Genomic DNA, 24,170 nt, shown 5'->3' on the forward strand with positions numbered 1-24,170 from the left:
TCTGCCCCTCCCCCTGCACACGTGTGGGCACATGCTCTCTCTCTCTCAAAATAAACATTAAAGAAGAAATGGATTAGCTAAAAAAATTATTCCAAGAGCTACATGTTTTCATAAAGATCCTACTATATGAATGCTATATAATTTCAACCACAATGTATATATGGCAAATGCTAATTATCTTCTTACCTAGAGAGAGAGTTTTGGCAAAGATTAAGTAAATATCATCTCCTGAAGTCAAGGCCTCAACTTGTGTTGTCCCACTAATTGGCACTTCTTGAAAGTTAATAAACTCACTGCCAGACCATCTGAGTAAAAGGGAATTTAGCCTGGCATTAACCTGGGAAATGGCTAAGAACACAGAGCCTCTTCGGGTGAACAAGGCTATGCTCAGCACACCTCGGACAGGAAGTGTCTGATGCAAGGTGAAGCTTTCTCCGCTCCATCTGAAGACCTGTGGGAAATGTTCAAATACAAAACCCTTCATGAGTAGGAATTTAGTACTTGTGTGATTTTAACCAATATCATTTATTTACTCTCCTGGTACCCTTTATTTAGTTAGGAGGATACTTTCATAAATGAGAAAGTATCAAAACTGACGCTTTCTCACTGCTGTGTGTGTGTGTGTGTGTGTGTGTGTGTGTGTGTGTGTATAAGCACACGCAGAGAATGAGTGAAAAAGAAGTTATATGAAAATAAATCAATTTCAAATATACATCTGGGTAGGGGCAAGTCACAGAAAGAGAAAAGGAAAGCTAAAAACAGGAGAGAAGTTACTTATATATGAAAATTTCAGTTGTGGGTAAGAAACCTTCTGATGCTGTAATATCATTCCTTATCCACTGTTCAAGCAATAGAATATAAAAAGAAAGACCAAAAATTTTTAGTCCTGAAGGTGGCAATGCATACAAGGTTTTAAGGTGAGTGTTCACATATTTAAAATTAAAAGAAGATCCTGAATCTACCTGGTTTCTTACACAATTTGGTCAATTGCAGAATTATATTTATTCAGTCAACAACTGGAAATCTTATGTGAGACTGGCATTATGCTAGGAATTATGGATAGAGTGGCCTCTCCCTTATGGATCTTACCAACTGTTAGGAAAAGGCAAACAATAAACACACTGATAAATAAATGTACGATTATTCAATTGAGACAAATGCTGAAGATAACAACTGGGATGATATGATAGAGAATTATGGGTGTACTAGGGAAATAAAGTTGGAAAGAATGACAATGAATGACATGGAAAAATTTCTAAGGCAAAAAATGTTTGTCATAAGCTGAATGAAGAATGGTCCAACTAGAAGGAAGTTGATAGTGCTAAGGAATGAAGACAGCAAGACTGGAGAGGTAAGATCATGAGATATCTTTTGTGAAGATGACCATATAATTTATCACTGGGATCCTTTACAGAGCAAAAGGGACAGTATTGACATAATCCAGTCCTGTGTTGAGTGGATACAGAAATATAGTTATGCTCCTTGTAGTCCATTATTAAATAACTTAGAATTTATTTTACATATAATTAGAAATCACTGAATAGTTTTAAAATGAGGAATAATATGAAACATTATTTTTAAAAGACTGCTCCAGCTACTTGATGGATAAGGGATGTGAGGAGTCAGAGAAGTTCTGAGAGCAGCCGGGAGGCTACTCCAACAGTGTGGGAGAGAAATGACAGGACCTGGACTAGGCAGTGAGAATAAGAGATGGAAAGAAATGTCTGTATTCAAAACATTACTAGGAGAAATAATCAAAAACAGTTATAAATTAGATGTGAATGAATAAAAATGAGTAATCAAGAAAGATGAATGCCAGCATTTGGTCTTGAGCAATTGCATTTATGAGGTTGCTATTTCCTGAGATGAAAGCAAGCATTGCAACAAGTTTCAAAGAGAAAATCAAAGTTAAGTTTGGGATATGTTATTAAACTTAGGTACTTACGGAGTGATGCCAACAAGAAGTAGATATGTAAGTCTAGAAATTAGAGAAAAGGCTACCAAGAAAATTGGAAGACAGCCTATAGCTGACACCTAAAGGCACAGGATTGATAAAAGTACCTGGATTGGACAAAAAGAAAAAGAAATTTGAACAAACACTAAAACTGAAAAACGCCAAGATATCTAAGTTCAGAAAAGGGAGGAGGAACTGGCGGTGGAAACTGAAAAGGGTGACACAGAGAGACTGAAGGCAAACCTGTTTGGTATTTGAGAAATGAAGAGAAGAAGGGTGTCTGGGTGGCTCAATTGGCTAAGCATCTGACTTCGGCTCAGGTCATGATCTCATTGTTCATGAGTTCGAACCCCACGTCAGTCTTTGTGCTGCTGGCTCAGAGATTAGAGCCTGCTTCGGATTCTGTGTCTCCCTGGCTCTCTCTGTCCCTCCCCTGCTCATGCTCTGTCTCACTCTCTCTCTCAAGAATAAATATTAAAAAAAATTAAAAAAAAAAGAAATGAAGAGAAGAGACAGTTTAAATTTGAGGATGAGGTAACTGTCACATGCTAATAGGAAGCAGCATAAGACAATGACCAAAAAAACATCCAGTGAATTTGCAACCCAGCTGTCATCAATGACTATGAGGAAAGACAAAAGCTGGTAGACAATTCTTTCACCGTGTCTTACTACAGAAGGGAGAAAAGAAATGAAACAGAAGGTAGAAGGGGGTGAGATCAGGAGAGAAAGTTCTTTTGAAACTTGGAGATCCTGCATTTACACTGATTGCAATAATTTGACAGAGAGAGACACTAGTGATGCCAGACACAAGGGGAATAACTAAACCTTCTTATGGCAAGAGGAGCCTGGTTGTTATAGAAGGAAAACTTTTTCCATAACAGGATGGAGGAACAAGACTGGGTTTCAAGAAGGTTTCTGAATTTGGTCTTGGCAAGATGACTAAGCTCCTTTCTGGTAGATTTCATTTCAACAAAGTCATCAGCTGAAAATGCAATGAGAAACAGGTAAGTGAGTCAGAGGAGTGAGAAAATTATCAAATAAGTATTATTAGGATTATGAGATGTAGTTAATTAGAGAAATGTGGAATTTCTGGGGGTGATGTTAAGCGCCCCTTTGGCAATGCTAATCATGAATTATTAGTGATACCATCTGTCCAGTTACATGATTTTTCTGCATAATGTTTTCCAAAGCCATTAAACTCTAATTAAATGTTCATGCTTATTACTGCACTTGGTCTGCCTCTTGAAGACAATATTTATAATTTCAATGTTTAAAAATTAACTGTGAATAATTAATATCTACATTTTACTTTACTATTTTACCACCATCAAATAATGGGTTTTTTTTACACTAAATTTACAGACTACACCTTTGACGAGTTTCAAATAGAGTATTTTTTAAAAATTCATTTTAAAAGAATCAAACCTGAGTTAATTCAGAATCATCTCTTTGACTTGCAACAATTAAATAATCTTGATTGTCTGAACTAAAATATTTTACTTGAGAACTTTCCGAAATAATGATCGTTTGTACCTGCAAGAAAGATAAGACCATGGGAAAAAATATTTAAAGGCGAATTTAACTAGGAAAGGCTCTAATACACTAATAGTATGAGTAATATTTGAAGTTCAAAATTTTAAAAATCATTCTGAACACTAGGAATGCATACTTAGGTGTCATTTCAAGACAGACAAAAATATCCCGGATAAAGTCACTCTGCTAAAATGTGTATCAACTTGCAAAAAGCTTCTTTTCATATTAATATAGAACATATATTATCTTCCATTTAGATCTTACAAATCTGATTTTCCTTTTAAATAAAGCAATCTACAAAAAATGAAGACATTTTTTACCAAGAATAATTTGAATCCAGATGTGAATGTATACACACTGATAACAGAAGGCTTTTCTTCATTTCTTCCTTCATGAGTAATCACAAAGTAAGGGGAAACACCAATATTAAATGCCTCACAAGTTTTAGGATTTTCTATATTTAAATCCTAGGAAATAAGGAATAACAGTAATTCATGAGTCATCTGATATTTACATGTACATTTTATTTTATGTACTATAAAATGACTGATGTTTACCTCAAGTGGTATAAAAATCCCTTGCCATCGATAAATAGTAGAAGACACTTTTCTTAACATTACACCATAAATTGAATCTTCCAAAATAAAGAAACACCAACCAGAAGGTGATGCATCCAAAAAACTTTGAACTATGGAAAACACAGCATCCATTCCCCCTGAAAAACATAAATCATGATTTGCTAATGTAAAACCCCTTCAAATCTTTATGCCAAGTTTATTGTTTAAACAGTTCAACTAGTGAGTTTGTTACAAGACATAAATGGTGTGTGTGTATAAGACAAAAAATATAAGCCAGAGAATTTAAAAAATAACTAAAAATAACAACTTTTAAAAATTGTTAAAACTCTATTCTAAATCTACATAGACCTTTCCAAAGTGCATTTAAAATACTAAATGTATATTTAAAATGTTTTAATGTTTATTTATTTTTGAGAGAGAGAAAGAGAGACACAGAGAGTGAGTGGGGAAGGGGAAGACAGAGAGGGAGGCACAGAATCTGAAGCAGACTCTAGGCTCTGAGCTGTCAGTACAGAGCCCAACGCGGGGCTCAAACCCACGAACCACGAGATCATGACCTGAGCCGAAGTCGGACACTTAACCGACTGAGCCACCTAGGCACCCCTAAAATACTAAATGTATATTTTAAAGGGAAATATGCTCAACATGATTTTTATCAACTTTCATAAAGATGATGAAAATATAATTGAGAAATGTTTAAATAATCTCGTTTTATAGAAACACACTAAATGTTTAGTTTTAAAAACTTACACTGTTAATTTGAAATTATGCCCATCCACTGATTTCTTGCTTTACACATTATATATTTAAGAACACCAAAACAGACTCACCTACTTTAAATAGCTGTCAAGTTTTTAATCAACTTATCACAGGTACATGTCCCAAAATTTTGCACATTTAAACAAAGACAAAAAAAATCCCTATCCCATGAACAATAATTTTTAAAAAGCTCTACGTTTTATTATCATACCAGTTTCCCAAAGAAATTTCTTTTTAAACTTTAGCTAATATGTGAACAATAAGAATAAATGTCAAGGTTGAAATCTAGGCTCCTTATAAATTATTGATCATTTTCAGATTACCAGTTCAAGAAGTCATGTCAATGCCTCAAAGTGATTTCCTTTCCTAAAAAATAAGTGTTCTAAATTCCTACTGTCATCTTTTAAAGGTACACCACAGCTTTCGCTTTAAGAGTCTGAATGTTTTACATTAAGGTCCTTACCATCTGGCCTAATCCTTCCCTACCATAATGTAGGAAGATGGTGAATGAAAAATAAATAATGCTGACATTTAAGAATCTCCAACATACACCCTCACAAGTACTTCCAAAAACACATGCAGATTCCAAACCATAATGAGATAACTGAATTAGAAATCATACTCTTTCCTTTTTGGATCCTATCACCTCCTGTCTTTTAGAAAATTATACCGCTACTAACCCTTTCCATTTTAAATATTCACTCTCTACTTCCTAGGCCTTTTCCATCAGCATTTAAATATGCTTAGGTCTCTCCAAACTAAACAAATGAATAAACAAAACCCCTTGAGTCCTACACCACATCACTACCTTTGCTAGGTCCTACCTTCTCAGTCAAACCTCAAACAGTTACATATATTTGAGGTCTCCATTCCCTTACCTCCATTCAAAATGTTATTTCAGTTCCTATCCCTCTATACAAATAGCTCTTGCTATTTTATTCCTTCTCTATTGCTAATCACAATAGACATTTTTTTGGTTTTTATCTTACTGGGCTTCTACACCAGCAACTAACACAGTTACCACTCCTTCCTTTTTCAAACACTCTTCTGCTGCTGTCTGCAATCCCACATTCCCTTGGGTTTCTCACACTAGGTCTTCTATGTCTCCTTTGCTTCATCCTCTTCCTCTCCCTAGTAACTCAATTTGAGCCTTCTCAGAGCTCAGTCTGGGTCCTCCTCCCTTCTCTACCTACAGTCCCTCTTTCCAGGCTTTTACATGAATTTCCATGATTTTAAATACAACATACACACTAAAGATATCCAAATTTATCTCTGCAAAAGTTTCCGTTCCTTTGAGTCTAGAGAAATGTCTTCTCAAAAGTAACTCATATTCAGAATGTGTTAAATCACATATTTAACTCCCTCTCACCAAAATAACACCTAGCCCTTATCCATTACTCCTTTTCTTACTGGCAAGTATGACTCTCCATGCAACCACAAAAGCTAAAAATCTAGTAATTATCTCTACAATCTCCTTCATACACAATCCATCACTTTGTCCAAACGACCATAGGCTGACCTTTTGTTTGTCTCCTTTCATCCTCTCTTTTCTTCTTTGTCAAATCATTCTCTATACAGTACCAAGAATGATATCTTTGAAATGCAAATGAGATTATGCCACTCCACAAATATACCTGGCAACCCTCCTGTAAGCATGAACCACTCAAGAGACTTTCCATTAACCCTAGAATAAAGACTAAAGTACCTAACATATTCTTCAAGCTCTTCAATGATCAGGTCTTACCTAGTTCTTCAAAGTCAACTCTCCCACTTATTTCTAACTCCAATGTCCACTCTACAGTTCATCATTTCTACACTTTTTTATGCCTCTAGACTTGTGCCTCAATAGTTTCCCACCTTCCCTCCATGTTCCTCCAACTCAGATCTTTGCAGAATCAACATCACTCATCATTCAATCCTTGTTCAAACACTGATACTCTTGGGAAGCACTCCTTCGTGTTCTCACAGCACTTAGAATTACTCCTTTAAAACATTTATTACAGTTTTAAACTACATACTGAGTTTTACTTACTGAGTTTATTTTTGTCTCCTCCTAAATTCTAAGCATCATGAGTTCAATATCATGCCTGACACATGATAGACTCTCAATAAATATTTGCAGCTGCAATAAAAGAATTAGACATCTGTTCTCCATTTTCAACAGATCCATAAGATACAATTCATGGGGGGAAATTAAATCTGATAGATGCGATCTTTCTCGGTTATAAAATTTTGTGCTTACAAGAAACCAAACGTACTCATGCCAAAGGCTGTTTCAGATACTGTCTCCCACTCCACACTCACAGCTAAATCAATGCCATTAGTGCGTGACACGTTTAAATATACAGTCCTGTTGGCTTCTTCAACGTCTATAAACGTGGCTCTAAAAAAAAAAAAAGATTACAGAAAGCAGAATATAATTTCTACATATTGAATATATATATCACATTGCTAGAATATATTTAATACACTTTTAAATTTACATAAGCCAAGGTGAGATCCATCCACAAATTTCACACAGCACAAAAATTAGACCCCTACAGCTCAAAATATTAATTTATGAAGATTAAAAAAGTACTATGATCTGATACTGTGGTTTTAAAAATATACTAAGTACATTCTTAAGTATTAAGAAATACCCAGAGTCAGTAACTTCATACTATATATTCTAAAAAATAAAGCTTTGTCACTCCTAAGTTTCCTCTTATATGAATCAACAGCATATCAAAAAGAAAAAAAATGAATCCAAAAATTATTAGTTTAGTACTAAAACTAGATCTACTGGAGTATTTCTAAGAAATAGAGTATTTCTAAGAAATAAAAAATCAAATATGTGTCAGCTTCCAGCGGAATTTCAAACTATAATCATGTTAATATATGTATGAAGAGTCATTCATTTGGTTTGAACAGCTAAATATTTTTATACCATTTCTTGCTTTTTACCATCACTGAAAACACAAAATTGTACAAGCCTTCACTTGAAAGTGGGAATTCCAAGGAAATAAGAATTCTAATAATACCATTATACAGGACATGATTAGGTTTTGGATGTTCCTTGTCACAAGAGGGCATAACGTCTCTCTGGATCTATCTGCTGGAGCTCATTTTAAAAGTACCCTTTAAAAGAGTCAGAGATCAATTTCCCTCTGCATTTTCTTTATGTCAAAAGATATTTCCTACTTGACAATTTCCTTATGAATAAACTATACCTATTTGCAACTGCAGAGATACTGAATAACCCCAGAGGGGCCTGGTTTTGCAAAACTGTTATCAGGGTTTGAACATGTGCCCCCAGTCTAGCACCTCCAGTCGGATTAAACAAGGTGCATACAAAATGCTCATCCATCTCTGGTTCAGTGTCCAATATGGCAGAAATGTGTAGGGCCTGAAAACAAAATTAAAAGGTAAAGTTACTAGACTTCAGTATTTCTGCAATACACATACAAAGAAATCTGCTAAACATTTTTGACAACAAGATTATACATTTTGGAAAAGATCGCTTCTTTTTTATCTTAATCCTGATCCCCATAATATGTGATAGTTATAAGTGTTTCAAGTTACCACTTTCAAGATTTTCAACACTGTGATATATTGCACTGAAGTCTCTAAAAATAAATTTTATGACATTTAAAAATAATGTTGAGATTAAAAAAATAAATTTAGGTCTTGATGTTTGCTAACTCTTTATCCTGCCTAGCTACATAACTGCATCAGTCTCATTCTAGTGTAAGAGTCACTGTAAAAAAAGCAATTATAGCCATAGCAGGCACAAATTAGAAACAACCCACATGTTTATCAAAAGAAAGACGGATAAACAAATACTGGTCTATTCAGTGCAGTGCTACTCAGCAATAAAAAAGATGCTTAGCTGGCTAAGCATCCAACTCTTGATTTCGACTCAGGTCATGATCTCATGGTTGTGAGATCAAGCCCCACATCGAGCTGCACACTGAGCACAGAGCTTGCTTAAAATTCTCTCTCTCTCACTCTTTCTCTGCTACTCTCCCCTGCTCAAGCTCTCTCTCTCTCTCTCAAAAAAACAAAAACAAAAAAACAAAAAAACACCAACAACAAAAACCCGAACTACTGACGCAACTCAATAGATCTCAAAAACTACGTAGGCCAAAAGAAACCAGATACAAAGAGTACATACTATATGGCACCTATTTATATGAACCTCAAGAATCAGCAAAACGAGTCTTCAATGACAGAAACCAGAAAGTAGTTTCTCTGGTGAGGGCAAGAGACAAGAAAGAAACTTCTAAGTGATGGTAATACTCAATATATTAATCTGAGTGTGGTTACATGGGTGTATATATATTTTGAAAGTTAATGACCCATGTACTTAAGATTTTTGAATTTTACTGTTTATACCTCAAAATAAAAACATGGGGAAAAAGACCGTTACGTAAGTGAAAGAAAATCCTACTTAATCCAATTTTCTCTAATGTTTAATTTGCCTAATTAGCAGAAAGTTCTTTAAACACTGTGAAAAAGAATCTTTTAAGAAAAAAATGTTAATATAATAACTTATATTTTAATTATTATATTATATATTTATTATATTAATATAATTCATAATAATGATCAATTATTATAATTAGGAAGATTATATATTTTATATAGATGTGTATTTATTATAGACATCTATATATTATATATTAATATTTATATAATATATAATAATATATAATATATAATTATATATTAATTATAATGAATAATTTTTATAATTTAAAAAGATAATAAAAATAAAAATGGTTATTAAATTAATTAAATTAAAAACATTTTTAAAAAAAGGAAAATGCCTGTGAATATAAAGCAATGGAAAATTCATCAAATACTTAAAATTTGAATTCTTTTATATCTATATCAAGATATAAGTATTAAGTGATTAAACTTTCAAATTTCCAAAAACATGAAAAAATTGGACATGTAAATACGAATTTAAAATGAGTTAAAGTGTACACAAACTGATCACAAAGAAAAGTGATTACCAGGTAGACTGTTTTTAGATAACATAATTTTAAATACATTACTTTATAATTATACTTTATGTCAGGCTTGAAAAATCTTACGCAAATGTAGTTAGCAATTTTAAGCTTTAACTGTGTTTTAAAACATAAAATTTAGGGGCGCCTGGGTGGCTCAGTTGGTTAAGTGTCTAACTCTTGATTTCAGCTCAGGTCATGATCTCACGGTTCATGCAACTGAGCCCCGTGACAGGCTCTGTGCTATCAGTGCAGAACCTGCTTGGGATCCTCTCTCTCCTTCTCTCTTGCTCGTCTCCTCTCTCTCTCTCTCTCTCTCTTTCTCTCTCTCTCAAAAATAAATAAATAAACTTTAAAATGAATGAATGAATGAATGAATGAATGAATGAATGAATAAATGAATAAAATTTAGTTGTGGGGACAGAAAATTATCAATATACAGAAAAGGAAGTTTCAGAAGGTAAGCTTCCATAAGTACAGATCACATTTATAATTAACCCCAAATCCAGCATTTCTTCTCCAATAAGCTATTCCTGTTCACACAGGATACAGGCTTCTCAAATAAGCAGGCTAGAGTAAGCAATTATATTTTGTTTAATGAAAATGTGGCCAAAAGGATGACTGGCTAGGGCTTAGTGACTATAATAAATGGTTTAGAGTTTTTTAGCTTTTGTTTTAAAAATAATATAAAGTGAAGTATGTTACCTAAATAGTTAACATTTACAACAGCAATATGCACAATTTCCCTATTACTTGCACATTCCACTACCCTATTTGCAGAACAAATTTCTCCACCAGCACTCTATGCAGACTATATAGTACTGTAACACTTTCACATGGTAATGTAATCATCTTTGCCTGTCATCTAGCCTGGGAGAACTTTTTTTTTTTCTTTTTAGGACCCAGGGTACTCCCCTAAGAGAAAATTATTCATAAATATTACTTATTCTGGTTAAAGAACATTAGAAACAACCCACATGTTTATCAACAGAAAAATGGATAAACAAATAATGGCCTATTGACTGCAGTGCTACTCAGCAATAAAAAAGAACCAACTGCAGGGGCATTAAAGCCTCATACTATACCTTGAAACGAACACCTTCTTCTAAAACAATGTAGCCTTTGACAGGGGTCAGATCTTTGGACTCCACTGAGGAGTTTACCTCTGTCACAATGAACTGAACTGTCACAGTTCCAAAGAGTCCTTGTGCAGGTTCCCGAACAACATACAATAGTGCACTACTCTCCTGTATGTAGAGAGCTGTCGGTTCTCTTAGGAAAAAGTGCTCACTGTTGTTAAACGATAGGACTCCAGGACCATCATCATTAGCAAGGATGGTAATTAATGCTGTTGAAATAAAAATATTAAAGCATTAAATCAAAATAGGGCAGGTTATAAGTACTGGGAAGTATGGAGATGTTTCATTATAAACTAAGACAACTCTTTTCTATATCACCTTAAAAAGAAGGGGAATTTTAAAAGGCATTTAATAAAATTCCATATTCACTCATGATATAAAAATAGTCAGTAATCTTAGAATAAAAGGCACCTTTCTCATCAACCTCAAAAGCCAATAACAAAGACCTAACTCAATGTTGAAACATTGGAAGGGTGCCACTAAAAACAGAAAGACGACAACAATACCTGCCATTACTGCTACTATTCAGCATTGTCCTGGAGCCAGGAGCCAGGTAACAGGTATGAAAACAATGGAAAGGAAGACTCAGAACTAACACTATTTTCTAGACAACATGATTGTCTTCTTAAAAAAAAAAACTTCTTAGAACTATTGTAAGAGTTGAAAATGTAAGCTGAGTAACCTTCAAAAACTAAGAGCTTTTTATTTTTTACTACCACTAATGATAATATGAATAATAGCAGTGGAACAACTAATCCTACTGAGAACTTAAAAATTGCTTAACCTGTGTTAACCCATTTAATTCTCACAACCCTAGGAGGTTGATTCTATTACTATTTTCCTTTACAAATCCATTGGCTGAAGCACAGAGAGGCAATCTGTGGAAGTACACAAGCTAGCAAGTGCTGGTGCTCAGAGCTGGGAAGTGTGCTATGGAACATGCATCTAAAATATTATTATAATATCTCTATGTATAAGCTATAACTATTAAAAAAAAAAAACAACAGAAAAGGGACCTCATTCACAATAGCAACAATACCTAGGAATCAAAGTTAAAAATACAGGACCTATATGAACAACGTATACAGTATTAATGTGTGACTGTGACCAATGCTATCAGTGTCTCTTCCATGCCCCCTAGGCCCTTTCAAGACCACTTCAAGAGTTTCTTTTGCCAACTGATCTTTCTACCTGAGGACGCCATCAGCTGATGCAGGAATAAAGCCAGAACTGCTGGAGACTTAACACCCAAGAGCAAACTCAAACAACAAGGGACAGGAGCCGGTGAATGAATATCCCAACTTCTTTTTAGGACGATCACCCTGAACTTTGCTCAACTCGGTGTCTAGGAAGGACCCCAGCAGCACTGAGCTCCAGTTGCCCAAAGCAGTACCATTCGTCAGCCCATCTTTTACCAGCCTTCTTCTCTCTCTCTGTCTCACTTCTTCACTTCTCACTATGTCTCCAGAGATCACTTCCTCCAATAAACTACTTCCATCCAAATCCTTGTCTCAGGGTTTGCTTTTGAGGGAACACAAATTAAAGCAATGATACAAAAGATGATCTAAATTAATGGAAAAGTATATCATATTTCTAAATGGAAAAACAATATTATAATGATGCTGAGTTCTTTCAAATTAACCTAAAACTTGAATTCAACCCAAAACTATCAAAATAGTTGTTTTAAGGAATTCAGTTCATTGATTCTAAAGTTCATATGGAAAAGATACTTGAAAGAATAGGTGAGATGGCTCAGAGAAAAAAAATAAAAAGTATTTGGCCTAAAAAAATAAAATGTATATTAAAGCTGAGGTAAATAAAACTGCTATTAGTACATAAACAGGCAAATAGAACAGAATTAGAGACCAGGAAAAACAGATGAGAGAGAGAGAGAGAGAGAGAGAGAGAGAGAGAGATGTTAAAATCCAAAGGAATTCCTGCTGAGGATGTGAAGAAATAAAAATTTTATATATAACTTTGGAGTAGGGGTAATAAAGAAGGCAGCTGTTGTCCTTTCCACTCAATACCCAATGTACTCAACAGATGATCTTAATTACTCATATATACAAAGATTTATATATAAGAATATTTATTAATATTTTATGGAATTTTTGAAATGGTCTAAAGGCTGATTAATGGGGCATAGTTTAAGAAATCACCCACTATCAAAGCACTGAGGACTGTTTTTAGATTTAAAAACAGAAAATTACAAGTATAAAGTAAACCTGACAGAGACCAATAAGATAGTCCTTCCTCCTACTCATGGTCGTGGGCATATAACCTACATAATTCCAAACAGAATTCTATTAGGCCTTTTTTAGGAATGCTTAAGTTTGAGTGCTCTTCTTTCCTATTATGTGGAATGTAAAAGGAAGATGTGGATAATCATCTTGTGACAAGTAACATTAGCCTTGTGTGGAAGTCAATATTCCAAAAGGCAAGGAGAAGAGGCAGAGAACAACAAGGTCTTTGGTGGCATGTTAAGTCCTGGTACCACTCCATCTAAAACTGTGTATGCCTCTGGACCCTCAGATTAAATGAGCCAATAAATTACCTTTAAGTCCATTTGAATTGGGTTTTCTATTGTTTATACATAAAAGATTCTTAATCAACACATCATTTCCATTCCTACAACCCTTTACATATAACCCACTATGTTGTATGTACAAAAATATATATATTTTAAGAGTGCCTGGATGGCTCAGTTGGTCAGCGTCCCATTCTTGATTTTGGCTCAGGTCATGATCTCACAGTTTATGGGATTGAGCCCGCATCAGGCTCTATGCTGGCAATGCAGAGCCTGCTTGGGATTTTCTCTTTTCTCTCTCTCTCTCTCTCTCTCTCTCTCTCTCTCTCTCTGCGCCCCTCCCTTGCTCATGCTCTCTCTCTCTCTCTCAAAATAAACATTTTTTAAAGTATATTTTCAACATACTCTTTGAATTTGAAACAATGGCTGTAGACTCAAGAAAGGTTCTAAATACACAGAAATATCAATCTGTTTTATTAATATGGCAATAAAAGTAAAACCCAGTTCTTGAATTACTCAAGATTCTTTCAGGTTTTTTATTACAAATCAAAATTTTTTTCACATATAGACCAATAATTTAGGAATATAAAGGTTAATTAAATTAAGGGAATCCCAAAGAACTCTCAGCCACTAGCTAAAACAAGAGGTTGAAGAGTCAGTCAACTCTTGGTCTTCTAAATGCACCTGACATATCACCACAGAAACTAAATTAAGTGACTTTTAAAGAGACCTTCTAATCCTACAAGCTCTTTATTTCCATGAAGTTTTCTCCTCTCTTTTTTATCCTCTCTAAGCAGTCAGTATCATATCTAACAAGCAGTAAATTAGTATGACATTTCATAACAATGTCAAACTGCTCCAAAGAATTGTGGCTCCCATAATGTCTTAGGTATCAGTATACTTCAACTTTATGTGAAAATACTATAGCAATAAAATGATACTAAACAACTTGTCATTCCCTCTATTGGTAAACAGGAAACCAGAGACGAATTTTAATTCTAAATGAAAGACATTTAGTTATTTAATTTGTAGCTACAGAAATGACTTAATATAATTGTTACTACCAACCTACTTTTTTGTTTTACAAACACACAAACACACACAACTACACAAGGCTGGAAGGACTAATATACTGACATAGGGATTCCAAAATGTTGAATTTAAAATGCTTTTTATAGAAAACTATCAAGACTTTAAACCCTGTACAACTGCCTGCATGTTAGGAAAACATCATGAGTGAAAGTGAACTGTATATAAGAAATTGTTAATTACCTATTGTTTTTTCCCCCAGCTCTAGTCCAGGAGAAGGATTTGTTAAAACCAGCTGAAATGTTTCATCTCCTTCTGGAATGTCATCATCAAGAATCATGATGTCAATATTTTTATACCTTTCTCCATCAACAAAATGAAGAATCTGGACAAGAAAGTGAAAGTAGGTGGTATTATATATAAATATATGATTGATTTTTCACAGAATATTTGGCAAAAATACAATATGGCTGGCAATGTGAAATAAACTTTTTAATAAAAATAAGGGATTTTTCCCCTATTTTTTATTGACCTTTTTCATTTAAATTGACAACATGAAGTTTAAAAAGTAAAATGTGTGGAGAAAGAGAAGAAAGTAAACATTTGACTAAGGAATAAAAGGCACCAAGAGACAAATTAAAAAGCATTTTAAAACACTAACTGTGTTTCAGTAAATTAAAACAAAGAAATATAAGACTTAAAATTTTCAGCATGCCTGGCTGGGTCAGTTAGTAGAGTATACATCTCTCAATCTCAGGGTTGTGAGTTTGAGCCCCATGTTGGGTGTAGAGATTACTAAAAAAAAAATAAAAACTTAAAAACTAAAAACCTTAAACTTTCAAGAAGCATAAGAAACACTCCAGAAAATATGTTTCTAATGATATAAATATAATGATACAAATTCTTTGACACAATAACCTGTGTTCTCCATTATCATATATTGCAATAAGACAGTGAATAAAATAGTATCAAATATTAAAACAAAATAATAAATGAATAAAATAGAGAATAATGTTTAGAACTAAAAATTTACAAATTTTACTAAAATAGTGAAGGGAGCTATTCCATAACATAGAAGTCTTCTACCCTAATTTAATATGCAATACATAATAGTTCATTACTTTCAGATTTATTAATACAAGACCTAAGTCACTATAATTCACAAGGAATTCACCGATGGGGTGAAGATGTAATCCAGCCCCAGCTGTGCTTCCAAATTCTGGGCATATACAAACAAGGAAACATGGCCAAGAGTCCTTTTGCTTCGCTGAGCTACCAATGTTAAACTTCCTTTGGTTTCATTTACTGCAAACCTAAAATAAACATAATACATTAATCTTTTCCTTATAAGATTTTATTCAGTAGATAAAAAATCTGAAACTCAGAAAAGGACTCTCACACAGCTTTGGTTTTACCTGCTATGTTGCCATTCGATTACACCTCGAGCACCATCATTGGCATCAATAATAATTTGTGCAGTCAAGCCCTCTGAATCTGAAAACAACAAAGAAATATATTTTTAAATAGAAATGATTAAAAAAGAATGATTTGACACAGAATTTAAAGACCATCCTTTGAGATCATATAATTTCTAATATAGAGATATCATAGACATTACTCAAAGATGTTTAAGAAAATAAAATATAAATGCTTATAATATCTGAATAAGAAAACTTTTTCCTAACAAGAACACCAACTTACTGAAATCTAATGAACTGAGAACAATATAAAATAAGCAACTGCGGTTATGGTTTTATTTCTATTATTTTAATCCATTTCAAGAGGAAAGGAAAATAGGGACCACTGGACGAAGTAGAAAGAGCAAGAAAAGAGAAAGGAATGGGAAGAGAAAGGCGATAAGTACTGCAGAGAAAAGTGCAGGTTTAAGGAGAAGCAGGGAGAGACAGGGATACAAGGTGAGACAAAAGGGAAAGATGGGGGAAGGTTAGGTGGCACAGAGACTAAGACTGAAGTAAAGCTCTTTTATCCCTTTTTATCTTATACTCTGTCTACCAAGTTCAGTATATTCCCAGTATTCATTATTCAGTCTTGAAATATTAACCGTGTCCCTGTTTAGTTTTTTAATATTTTGTCCTTTCCCCTTTAAAATTTGAAGGCTCTACCTTACTCTTATGATACTTCTAACAGTGGCCTAGGTGGGGAAGGGATACGGAGGGCGTAATTCTCTCTGAGCAAAGAGAACATTGTCAAGAAAAGAATATAAAATCAAAATTTGTGTCCATCAGACTAGAGGCTTCACAGCATAAGCCCAGCTCTACCATCTCCTCACTGTGTGACTCTGGGCATGTTACTTAGCCTCTCCTAGCCTCCACTCCCTCATCTGTAAAATGCTCAAGTGTAAGGAATGATGGTACTGACATATAAAGCATTTGAAACAGGGGCATTGGAAAGCACTCAACAGAAGTCACACTATTTAAGTTACCTCTAATATGAGTATAAAGAAATATGAAGTATTTTGTTAGTTTTCTTAGCATGAACAGTAATTATCTTATAATAAATACTGGATATAAACAGCTTAGTCACTGGAGTCATAAATTCCTTTTGGAAAAGAACCAAACCTTTTCACATACAGTAAAACCTTGGATTGCAAATAACTTGTTCTGTGAGTTTTCTGCAAGATGAGCAAACATTTCTAATAAATTTTAACTTGATAAAAAGGCAATGACTTGCGATATGAGTAGTATATGACGCCGAATGTCACATGATCACAAATGAACCAATGGTTCTTGAAATTTGCTTTGATATTTGAGTGCTTTGGATTACAAGCATGTTTCCAGAACAAATAACACTCGCAAACCAAGGTTCTTACGGTAATATGTTATAAACTCATTATTCTCTTCTGTTATTTTCAAAGTTGTCATACTGAGTCTCACAAGTGAATGAGGAAAACTTATTCCTTAGGTTACTCCTCTCGGCCATGCTTCTCTTCCTTGAACCCAGGCTAATTTCCTGCCATCCAACCCATCTTCTAACCAAGGGAGGGGGAACAGGCTACCACAGGGCTCACAGCCCACACTTCCCAGGCCATCATACCTACAAGCTTCAGAAAAAATTCTCAATACTAAATGCCCAAACTGCACACTAAAAATTGTGTTTTAAAATAAGAATACACCTTGTTATAGTAATCTACGTAAATCTATACTAAGGTTCAAGTTTTACCTTTCAGTCTGTAATGAATAAAGTGAATCTTTTCTAAAGCATGAAAAGAAAGAGGTAAAAGGTCAAAAAAGAAGCAGAGAACACAATAAACAAACAAAAGTACTGCTTACCCTAAAGAAAAATAAAATCATCTGACAGTTTGGAGATCTAATAAAAATAGCAAATTAAATTTTAACAAGAAAAATGCCTAAGAACTAATTCTATTTTTAAGATTACAAATTTCATCATAAATAGTTGTAAAATTTAGAAAGCATCACACAATAAATAATTCTTGAATGTGTTTAGGACGTCCAATGTACAAAAATGCAACAGATGACAATCTCTAAATTAAAATAAACCTAAAAGCTTACTATATTTTCTTTCATAGCTGAGATTAACAAGTATTATAAGCGATTACTTCTGATTTAAAAATGAATAACTTTACTTCATTTGCAGTCAATAAACGGAAACAAACAAAAATCATACCTAGTCTAGGAGGAAATGAAGTTAAAGGAGCCATGATAAGGTCAACATAAGTTAAATTCACAAGAAAATATTCTTCTAGCTCTGGTATGTCGTCCTGCAAAAATTATATCCATTAAATTCCCTATAGTTATGCTCTCAAAGTCATGACCTCTCACAAGCAGTTTTTAAAATTATCTGGTAAATATATACACTTAAGTAGTATATAGCAAGTATAAAAATGCAAAGCTAGAATAGAAAAGATTTAAAATTTTAAATAAATATTCTTGGCTATGATGTTTTTTTCAGATTTGACACCAAAAGCAAAAGCATAAATAACCAAGTGGGACTACAACAAACTAAAAAGCTTCTGCACAGCAAAGGAGACCATCCACAAAATGAAAAGACAACCAATGGAATGGGAGAAAGTATTTGCAAATCACATATATGATAAAGAGTTAACATTCAAAATACATAAAGAACTGCTACAACTCAGCAGCCCCCCCCCCCAAAAAAACCCCACAAATAATCTGATTTAAAAATGTACAACAGATCTAGTTATTTTTCCAAGAAAGATGTGGCCAACACATACAGGAAAAGGTGCTCAATATCACTGATCATCATGGAAATGCAAATCAAAACCAGAATGAGACATTACCTTACATTTCTTAGAATGACTATTATCAAAAAGACAAGCGATAAATATTGGTGAGGATGTGGAGAATAGGGAGCCCTTGTGTACTGTTGGTGGGAATGTAAATTTGTACAGCCACTATGCAACACAATATGGAGGTTCCTCAAAGAATTAAAAATAGAACTACCATATAATCCAGCAATCCCACACCAGGGTATATACCCAAAGGTAGTAAAAACAGGGTATCGAAGAGATATCTGAACTCCCATGTCCGCAGAATTATTCACAGTAGCCAAGAAACAGAAACTTAAGTGTCCATCAATGAGTGAATGGATGGGGAAGATGTGGTGTATATATACATGATGGAATATTATTCAGACACAAGGGAGACAGAGATCCTGCCATTTGCAACAACATGGATGGACCTAGAGGGCATTTTGCTAAGTGAAATAAACCAGACAGTGAAAAACAAATACTGCGTGGTATCACTTATATGTGGAATCTGAAAAAAAAAAAAAGAGAGAAAGAAAGAAAGAAAGTTAAACTCACAGAAATAGACAGTAGCAAACTGGTGGCCAGGGCCAGGGGCTGGTGGGGGGGGTGGGAGAAATAAGGAGAAGTTGGTAAAAGAGTACAAACTCAGCTCTAAGATAAATAAGGTCCAAGAGTCTCATGTAAAACACAGTGACTATATAGGTAATAACACTGTTATCATATAATTGAAATTTTAAAAATTCTCAGACACAAAAAAAGATAAACAGGTCATGTGATAAATATGTCCATTAAATAGATAGGAGGAATCTCTTTCACAATGTATACATGTATCAGATCACCACAGGGGCACCTGGGTGGCCCAGTCAGTTAAGCATCTGACTTGGGCTCAGGTCATTATCTCACAGTTTGTGAGTTTGAACCCCTGTCAGGCTCTGCACTGATGCTGCGGAAAGCTGCGTGAGATTTTCTCTCTCTCTGCCCCTTCCCCTGCTCATGTTCTCTCTCTCAAAGTAAATGAACTTTTTTTTTAAAAAATCACAATATACATTTTAAATATCTTACAATTTTATATATATTTTAGATTCTGCATAAGTGATACCATGCAGTATTTAATATTTCAATAAAGCTGAAATCTAAAAAAAAAATAATAAAAGTATAAACTTACACCTATTGTATGATAAGTTATTAGGTTCAACACACAAAACTGCTAATATATTTTTTCCTAAACTGATATGTCAACCAATAACACAAATATACAAACGTGATAAATTTAAATATAATGGAAGAAAAGAAGGTTTTAAATTACCTTACTATCCAATGATTGGAATGTGGAATACAATACCATGAAAAAAAAAAAAAATACAGGCTTCACAGTCAAGGAGACCTAACACCAAATTCTGTAATTTTAAGTGAGTTACTTAAAGCCTCAGCTTCCACCATGGGGGAAACAATTGGGGACTGTAATAATGATTAAAAATAATGAGTATGGAGTGCCTGGCCTACAGAGAGTCTTTAAAAGTGATAGCTATTTGTGATGGTTAATTTTTTAATGTTTATTGATTTTTGAGAGGGAGAGAGAGAGAAAGGGCATAAACAGGGGGAAGAGTAGAGAAAAAGGGGTAGACACAGAATTCGAACCAGGCTCCAGGCTCTCAGCTGTCAGCAAAGAGCCCGATGCGGGCTCGAACTCACAAACTGTGAGATCATGACCTGAGATGAAGTCAGATGCTTAACCGACTAAGCCATCCAGGCACCCCTGTGATGGTTAATTTTAATACACTATTACTTTTAATCACTAGTGCCCATAACAGCATTGAAAATAAGGCAGGTATCCAAAACTTAAGGACTAGCAAAAGCCCTGCCAATCATGACAAGACAGTCAACAATATTTACATAAAAATCCAATGTGTGTGTGTGTGTGTGTGTGTGTGTGTGTGTGTGTGTGCGCGCATAGTGTCAGTACATACATTTTGTATTATTCATTTTATTTAATGGAGATGTATTTCATTGTGAAAAAATAGGAAACGGTTTCTAAACTATCTTCTATAATATACAGACCAATGGGAGTTATAGAACCAGTTATGTGAAAGGGACAGTCCCTCACTCATCCCAGCAGCAACTCTCATGCAGCTCCCTGCACTCTCATGCAGCAACTCCCCTATCACTGCTCACCCTGTCCCCCAACCCAAGCCTGGCTTATTTCTGTGTACAGGCCTGTAGTCTCTTAACCTCATGCCACTCAGGGAATAGAAAGGGCTACAAAGACCTAAGGAGGAAAAAAAAAAGGTAAACTGGAAACTCTATGTTCATAAAACTAGACTCTGCAAGGAAAAGAAGGGTTGGCTACATATTTTCTGTTTTAAAAGTTATCATATCTAAGGAATAATCCATTTATTTATATTTACTTATTGTATTAATAGGTTACATATTTGAAAGAAGACTTGGCTTAATGTTTTGTTTTGTTTTTACCAAATCGTGTTACATGTCACATGCTGAGTATTACCTTTTATCTTAAGGCTCTAGAGATCTCATACTACTTACTGTATTAGGTCACTATGCAATGGTAATCAACAAAGTGTAAGAGTTACTAACTTCAGATGATGAATGGTTTACACTACTTAGAATTTACTAAAAGTAAAAAGCTTCTGAGCAAATAAAACCTTTTCAAAAACAGAAGCCCCAAAATACAGACTAGTCGAAAATTATTTTTCTAAAGCAGTATTTATGGTCTTCCCTCCAACACACATACATACCATCTCCTACCTTCTCCATACATACTACTTTCATAAACCTTTCGGAAATGTATTCACGTAGCTGAAGCACTGGGTCCTAAAACAGCATGAGGTTTTACAAGATGAAAAATCATTTAAAATGTAATTTCAGTCACCAGTGATAACTTTAAGTTTGACCGTAATCACATTTTATGCCATCAGCCTCCAGTGAGTTTCTCACTATCTCTAATTTAACCAGTCCTAACAACTAAATGCTGACCTACATGGATTTGCTGGTCCAACGAATCCTTTGGAGTAATCAAAATGCTTCTCTGGAATCTCGTAAGACAATGCCTATCTTAAAGGGGACTGCCCTAAGGAGTTCTCTTTATCAGGAGATGTTTCTATAACAAAATACACAACAACAGACCAGCCTATTTTGACAAGAACAGAAACCCCAGTGTGGTTGTAAAAAAATCACAAAAGGAAATAAGCTGATTTAAAGGCACTAGAATACTCCATCAATTTCTACTTTCTTTGTGGTTATTTGGATTTAATATAACAATAGCAAAATAGTTTTACCTCAAGTATAGTAATGTTGATGGCTGCTGCTGTTTCCCCTTCTTCTAAAATCAGAAAGCCAACTACTGAGACAAAGTCAACATCTGGCTCAGCAAGGTTTCCTTCTGTTTGGTTCTTTAGACTCAACATTCCAGGAACCGTGGTATATGTGACATTAATGGCTCCTAATTGAATTGGATGAGAAGAGATTTTATAATTATTTAAACTTTTAAAATGATATCTTAGTGTTAACTTTTTGACTTTCCTAAAAGCACCTGCAGTACCTTGTATTCTTGGCCCCAATTCCTTATCTTTTCCTATAACCTTGGCCTTGTAATACCTCAGTGATATCCCATTGTGGGTAAGGTATACTAAGCTGCCTTCAGACTTTGAGTTTGGCTGTGACTTGTTTTGGCTGTTAGTACAAGGTAAAAGTGATTATGTGCTAGTTCTGAGCTTAGACCTCAAGGAGACTGGCAAACTTTTGTTTACTTTCTTGGGCCTCTAATGATCCCAGGAGAAGAATGAGAGACATCTGGAGTAGGGCCATCCAGGCCAAACCCAATCTATGGTAGTGGACCCAGAACAAGCCTATTACTACACACTGCTGAGATTTTATGATTGTTACACCGCATTTCTGTGATGATAGATAATTACTTTAATCTTTCAAAAATAAGGAAGTTAGGAACATCTGGCTGGCTGAGTCAGAAAAGCATGTGACTCTATAAAGAACTTATCAAACTCAACACCCAAAAAACAAATAATCCAGTGAAGAAATGGGCAAAAGACAAGAATGGGACACTTCTCTGGATGTAAAGAAGACATCCAGATGGCCAACCGATACATGAAAAAAATGCTCAATATCACTCATCATGAGGGAAATACAAATGGAAACCATGGAAAAACATTCTGTGCTCATGGACTAGAAGAATAAATATTGTTAAAATGTCAATACTACCCAAAGCTATCTACACATTCAATGCAATCCCAATCAAAATTGCACCAGCATTCTTCTCGAAACTAGAACAAGCAATACTAAAATTCATATGGAACCACAAAAGGCCCCGAATAGCCAAAGTCACATTGAAGAAGAAAACCAAAGCGGGAGGCATCACAATCCCAGACTTTAGCCTCTACTACAAAGCTGTAATCATCAAAACAGCATGGTATTGGCACAAAAATGGACACATAGACCAATGGAATAGGATAGAGATGCAAGAATTGGACCCACAAATGTATGGTCAACTAATCTTGGACAAAGCAGGAAAGAATATCCAATGAAAAAAAAGTCTCTTTAACAAATGGTGCCAGGAGAACTGGACAGCAACATGCAGAAGAATGAAACTAGACCACTTTCTTACACCATTCATAAAAATAAACTCAAAATGGATGAAGGAGCTGAATGTGAGACAGGAAACCATCAAAACCCTAGAGGAGAAAGCAGGAAAAAACTCTCTGACCTCAGCCACAGCAATTTCTTACTTGACACATCTCCAAAGGCAAGGGAATTAAATGCAAAAATGAACTACTGGGACCTCATCAAGATGAAAATGTTCTGCACTGTAGAGGAAACAATCAACAAAACTAAAAGGCAACCAACAGAATGGGAATATATTTGCAAATGACATATCGAATCAAGGGTTAATATCCCAAATCTATAAAAAATTTACCAAACTCCACACCCGAAAAACAAAGAATCCAGTGAAGAAATGGGCAGAAGACATGAATAGAAGACACTTATCCAATGAAGACATCCAGATGGCCAACAGACACATGAAAAGATGCTCAATGTCACTCCTCATCAGGGAAATACAAATCAAAATCACACTGAGATACCACCGCACACCGGTCAGAGTGGCCAAAAGGAACAAATCAGGAAACTATAGATGCTGGAGAGGATGTGGAGAAACGGGAACCCTCTTGCAGTGTTGGTGGGAATGCAAACTGGTGCAGCCGCTCTGGAAAACAGTGTGGAGGTTCCTCAAAAAAACTAAAAATAGATCTACCCTATGATCCAGCAATAGCACTCCTAGGAATTTACCCAAGGGATACAGGAGTGGTGATGCATAGGGGCACTTGTACCCCAATGTTTATAGCAGCACTCTCAACAATAGCCAAATTATGGAAAGAGCCTAAATG

The 24,170-nt window shown here is 34.7% G+C and overlaps 1 protein-coding gene across 8 annotated transcripts in view; it reads right to left on the reverse strand.

The window, feature by feature from the left end:
- The window catches only part of ADGRV1 (adhesion G protein-coupled receptor V1), a 607,523-nt gene that overhangs the window by 417,862 nt on the left and 165,491 nt on the right, over positions 1–24,170 (reverse strand). For 7 of the 8 annotated variants that reach the window (XM_040448735.1, XM_040448763.1, XM_040448727.1 and 4 more), the window contains 13 exons: positions 22,053–22,216; positions 18,156–18,249; positions 17,691–17,723; positions 15,926–16,004; positions 15,685–15,823; positions 14,754–14,895; positions 10,901–11,163; positions 8,034–8,209; positions 7,083–7,207; positions 4,045–4,202; positions 3,808–3,954; positions 3,380–3,487; positions 187–451 (listed from right to left, as the gene is read on the reverse strand). In XM_040448735.1, coding sequence (XP_040304669.1) covers positions 187–451; positions 3,380–3,487; positions 3,808–3,954; positions 4,045–4,202; positions 7,083–7,207; positions 8,034–8,209; positions 10,901–11,163; positions 14,754–14,895; positions 15,685–15,823; positions 15,926–16,004; positions 17,691–17,723; positions 18,156–18,249; positions 22,053–22,216 — 1,893 coding nt within the window. The remainder of the gene's footprint in view (positions 1–186; positions 452–3,379; positions 3,488–3,807; positions 3,955–4,044; positions 4,203–7,082; positions 7,208–8,033; positions 8,210–10,900; positions 11,164–14,753; positions 14,896–15,684; positions 15,824–15,925; positions 16,005–17,690; positions 17,724–18,155; positions 18,250–22,052; positions 22,217–24,170) is intronic. The other variant, XM_040448752.1, reaches the window with a different exon arrangement.

The sequence above is a fragment of the Herpailurus yagouaroundi genome, unplaced genomic scaffold (genome assembly GCF_014898765.1).
Source record: "Herpailurus yagouaroundi ecotype Mexico unplaced genomic scaffold, PumYag 29, whole genome shotgun sequence".
Lineage (NCBI taxonomy): Eukaryota > Metazoa > Chordata > Mammalia > Carnivora > Felidae > Herpailurus > Herpailurus yagouaroundi.